Below are 5,126 nucleotides of genomic sequence, written 5' to 3' on the forward strand. Positions count from 1 at the left end.
CATGTATGATTTATTCAGACTTAGTTCAAATATATTCATTTCATATTTATGAGAAACTATATAATTATAGGAAACTGAAGATAAAATTATTTTAAAAGACAAAATAAAGAAAACAAACACAAAAATAGTCCTGAATCTCATCTGTGAAGCTTCCAGACAAGCAGATGAGAATATACTTTCATCTCCATGAATTTGTATTTGAAATTTGCCTCCTCTTATGTCCAATGGGAACTTTGAATTTCCCAGAGGGGAGCATATTTTACTTTGATTTTCTAGTAAGTCTACCACAATCCACAATGCATTGATGGTGATGTAAGTCCTGAGAAATACTGTCTTTCTCTCTCCCTTACTGGGCTCAGAGGGTAGAAGGAATCCCAGTCTCCCCTTTTACGTCCCTCCTTTATGCATGCACATCCATTTCACCAGGTGAGTCTCAGCTGTGTCACCTTAGAGTCCTGTCCTGGGTACAGGCAATCATGAGAGGACAGACAAAGGACTCAGAAGGAGGGATCACAGGGCAGACAGATGTGTTTCCTGAGGTCCTGAGGTCTCTTCAGCAGATTTGAAGCAGAAGGTGCCAGAGGAGCTAGCCCTGTGTGTGATGTAAACTGTTTCTCTTTCCTTTTTCCTCAGGAGATTCCCAATTCCAGAGCTGAGAGTGAAAGACGTGAAGGTCATAGGAGGTGTGGCAGAAGGCAGGCTGAGATCCAGAACGTGAGCCCTTCAGACCCTTATGGCCCACAAAAGGAAGCAGCCACAGAGGGCCCCAGTGGCACATAAGGCTCCCCCACCAGAGGAGGAAAATCCCAGGGTGAGTAGAAGCCTGGCTCTGTGGGGGGCCTGAGGAAGTGGTAGCCTGAATGACAGAGACAGGATTTGGACAAGGCAAGATTTGTGTCCGTAAGTGGGGTGTCATTTGCATGCAATCATCCCCTAACCTAGGACATCCTAACCAGTCTCACTGATCCCTTGGTATTTGCAGGAACAACCTTACGTCTTTTTTGTTTTGTTTTGTTTTTTAACATATTTTATTGATTTCAGAGAGATAGGGACTAGGAGAGAGAGATAAAAACATCAATGATGAGAGAGAATCATGGATAGGCTGCCTCCTACACACCCCCTTCTGGGGTCTGAGTCCACAACTCAGGCATGTGACTTTGGCCAGAATCGAATCTGAGACCCTTCAGTCCGCAGGCCATTTTCTATTCATTGAGCCAAACTAGCTTCTCCTTTCTTAATAGTGTCCTATGCAGCCTGTTTTTTGTCCATAACTTTCCATTTGGTTCTATAGATGAAAGTTCAACCATTCCATCCTTTCTCCTATGTTCCTTCCAAACTACCCTGGGCTTTGGCATCCACCCTAATACCTTAAACAATAGCTACCTGGTGAGCCCTCCCTGGTGTGACCCATATTTGACCTCCATCAAGCTGTCCTGCTGTTACCCTTTGAAATGTACCTGTGTTTTGAGCTGACTCTCTGACCTCCTTTTCTCCTCCAGGTGAGATGTTGGAAATGTGGGGCCTTTGGGCACAAGGCAAGCAGCCTCAGGTGTCCCATGAAGCGTCAGGGTGGGGCCTTAGCCGCCCATGCCCTGGGCTCCAATGAGATGAAGGAGAACCGGAATCCTTGGAATCCCAGGGACCTGAGCCACCGAGCGCCCTTCAACAAGGCTGCTAGGTTAACCCAGCAGAGAGTTCGGTGAGTTTCATGGGTGAGTGCAGCCAAACTTTGGGGGAAATCTAGGGAACCCGCACCCCTTACCTCTCCAATATCTGCGTTGTCACCTCCAAGCAAAGACAGGGACCTGGAGAGTTTGAGAAAGCTGCCTGTGGCCTCCAGGAGTGCCTCAGAGTTTCATTCCCTTCCTGAGAGTCACTGAGAGTTAATGGTGGTGGGGGTGCTGTGAGACATGGTGGATCTCTGCCAAGAATAGGCAGAGAGTCAATGGAGGGAAAGGAAAGTCCTTTGTGAAAAATTCTTGAGTGCCCACAGGGAGGGGAGGATCTGAGATGAGGCAAGGAGAAGTCTAGTAAATGCATAGACCCCACGCCCTGGATCACACTAATACAGGGAAAGAGAATAGACCATGGGAAGGCTTGTTTCATTGGGAACATGATTGGATGGACCCATATACTATGCTGTGTCCTCCAGGAATGAACAACACAGACAGGATCTTCGTCAGAGATTACAACAGAGAGCCCGAGGAGGGCCCCAGCACAACTGGAAGGACAAGACCGAATCCTGTGACTACGTGAGGGTGAGTGTCCCCAGGTTCTTGGCTTTTTACTGCATCAGGGTCACAACCTTCTCCTGGGACTCAGAGAACACCTCACTCCCTAGCGAGAGTCCTGTGCATCTGGTTTTGTGTCCAAGTATTTGCATGTGGGTCTATGTATGCATGCTGAGAACAGTATGCCTTCTCCCCATGTAATTTCCCAACTTATATGGGCTTTGGCATGCACCACAACATCTTAATAACAGGCACCAGGTGAGCCCGTGTTTATGTCAGTCTCCCCAACTGATATTCCACCTCCATAATCTGTATCCCTGTTTCCTTTGAAATGTGCCCCTGCTTTGGCTGACTGACCTCCTTCTCTCCCCGCAGGTGAGATGCTGGAACTGCAGGGCCTTTGGGCACAAGGCAAGCAGCCACAGGTGTCCACTGAAGCACAGGAATAGGGCCCTAGCCCCCCAGGCTATGGACTCCAACAAGATCAAGGAGAACCTGAAACCACGGAATCCCCGTGTTCAGAAGAACCCAGGACGCTTTAACAGGGCTGCTAGGGAGACTGAGCAGAGAGCATGGTGAGCATTTTGGGAAGGTGAAGAAAACATTGGGGCGGAATCTATGAAGCCTGTGTCCTTACCTCTACACTGTATGCCTTGCCATCTCCATTCAAAGTCCGAGCCACAGAGCAAAAAAATTCCCATGTCTTCACCATTCAAACTCTGAGTTTCATAGAATTCCTGGCAATCAATTAGGGTGAATGTTGGTAGGGTTGGTTCTGGGAACATCTTTAATCTATAAAGGTGTCAGGCAGAGAGTAAACAGAATGAAAGAAAGTCCTTTATGAAAAACCCAAGTGGATTCCTTGGGGTGATCTGAGATGAGGCAAGGGCCAGTCTAGTAAATGCACTGGGCTTCGCTCCCTGGGTCACAAGAAGTGGGAAGGAGTGTGGGCCAGGGAAAGGATCACATTCATTGGAGAGAAGAAATGGAATGTCTCACATATTATGTTCTGTCTTGCAGGCAGGAAGAACAGAGACAAGCTCCTTGCTGGAGACTTCCCTGGACACCCACACCAAGCCTCCAGCAAAATGGGAAGGAAGAAACAGATCCCTGTGCCTATGTGAGGGTGAGTGTCCGCAGGTGCTGGGCTTTTCATTGCATCAGGGTCACCCTTCTTCTCTCCTTGTCTCTGAGGGGAAGGTGAATGTTCAATGGCAACTCACATGCTTTCTCTAGTGTAATTTCCCAATTCATTTTTTTGATGTCTTTTATGTGGCCTACACTTTCATGTGTCCCAACAATACAGGAAGGGGAAAAAGTGGGGTTTCAGTATTCCTTTGGAAAATGGTAGAGTAATAAATCGTAATACAGCAATAAGCTCTATGTTTCAGGGACCTACAACCGTCCATAATCCTCCTTTTGACCCACCCTATAAGCTGATGGAGGGCATGGGTGTGGTCTCATTAGATGTTACACCAGACACCATCCCTTTGGGAAAACCAGGCCTCCTGAAATCAGAATCCCTTCTCCCTAATTGGCCACTCAACCTCATTAGTCCCCAAACTGCCTTCAGAACACCAAGAAGTGTCCATTCCCTGGAAGTGGCTAAGAAAGGCTTGTTTCCACTTCACTAACAGGAGACAGCTGTGAGAAATTCCTGTTTCCCTACCTGATGTTAGAACAGGGGACATTGTATCTTCTTCCAGACACAGCTCCAGGACCCTTCTTCTTTGCATTGACTGATGGTTTACCCTTTGCAGTCCATATCTTGTCTCAAAATCATTTTTCCTTGTTGTTGGTCTAATTTTATTTTTTACTTGATAGTGAGAAAATTCTAATGCGTATTATCTGTATTGTGACTTTTACAGGATCCACACACACAGAGTCCTGAGCACAACACCAAGAGGAAATATGTGCGAGACCCTGATATCACCACTTGTTCACCAAAAAGGAAACGTGTCATAACATCCACAGCATCTCCAATCAAAAGTGTTGAGAGAAGTGCCTTCTTACCTCCTGGACCAAAGAATGGACAGGAAGGGCCTGTCACAGACTCCCCTCAAACAGAAGGTACAAACTTTGTCCAGGATCCCACCCATAGGGTCCATGAGAGGGACAACAGTCCCCACTCTGCCTTCAGGATCCAGGGCCTGGACCAAACCCTCATCCACCAGCCACAGGCCAAGTTCCCTGATGGGAACTCACACAGCATCCAACATGCTATTGACCACAGTGTGGGCCAGGACGCTGATCTCATAATCAAGGTGCCTGGCAAGAAAGCTGCCCAGACCTCCAGCCAGACCTGCCAGAAGCCCCAAAAGAAACCCAGACTCAGCCCCTACCTGAAGAGCACCCAAAGTCCTGACCTCCAGCCTCTGTACCAGGGCCCTCTGATCAAGACTCTCCAGCCCTGCCACGTGTCCCAGTTCCCACCAATTCCTGGGGTTCCAGACCAGCCCCGCAGAAAGGTCTTCCAGATATCAGACAAAGGTCCATGGAGCTCTATGCCTATGACAACTCATTCCCACCCTCCTGCTGAGAAGCTCACCGCCTTTGCTCAGATCTCTCCCACCACCGAGAAGTCAGAGGCACTCTGTCCCTGTGTCCCCTTGAGTGTCCTCCTTGAAGCCCTTCAGCTTTCCTCTTCCTCTGAAGGTGATGGCCAGTGAGACACTCCATGTTAGGAAGACATGTTCCTCAGCCCCAGGCCATGTGGAGGTGCCTGAGGAACTGGAGAGGGGAGATCACTGCGAGCAAATGTTTCCGGGGAATCAGCTTCCGTTCTGTGCTATGTGGACAGATGGTGGGAACTCTGATCAGGCTTGGGGCACACAGACTCAGTAATTGCACTTTTAATTTATGTAGGTGTAGTGATATTTTATAATAAACTATACT

General features: G+C 48.0%; 1 protein-coding gene across 1 annotated transcript; it reads left to right on the forward strand.

The window, feature by feature from the left end:
• The first annotated feature begins 733 nt into the window (after positions 1-733).
• On the forward strand, positions 734-4,900 carry LOC129149983 (putative protein FAM90A13P). Its single transcript, XM_054719941.1, has 5 exons — positions 734-811; positions 1,500-1,699; positions 2,153-2,258; positions 2,607-2,806; positions 4,372-4,900. Exons 1-5 carry the CDS (start codon positions 734-736, stop codon positions 4,898-4,900), a joined length of 1,113 nt encoding a protein of 370 aa, XP_054575916.1.
• Positions 4,901-5,126: the final 226 nt, after the last annotated feature.

The sequence above is a fragment of the Eptesicus fuscus genome, chromosome 8 (assembly GCF_027574615.1).
Source record: "Eptesicus fuscus isolate TK198812 chromosome 8, DD_ASM_mEF_20220401, whole genome shotgun sequence".
Classification (NCBI taxonomy): Eukaryota; Metazoa; Chordata; class Mammalia; order Chiroptera; family Vespertilionidae; genus Eptesicus; species Eptesicus fuscus.

What these genes read in the sequence shown, in the direction of transcription:
- LOC129149983 (XM_054719941.1), top strand. Translation starts at nt 734, where the DNA reads ATGGCCCACAAAAGGAAGCAGCCACAGAGGGCCCCAGTGGCACATAAG. An exon ending in CAGAGGAGGAAAATCCCAGG is followed by an intron (nt 812 to 1,499) that starts GTGAGTAGAAGC and finishes TTTCTCCTCCAG; the next exon opens with GTGAGATGTTGGAAATGTGG. An exon ending in TTAACCCAGCAGAGAGTTCG is followed by an intron (nt 1,700 to 2,152) that starts GTGAGTTTCATG and finishes TGTGTCCTCCAG; the next exon opens with GAATGAACAACACAGACAGG.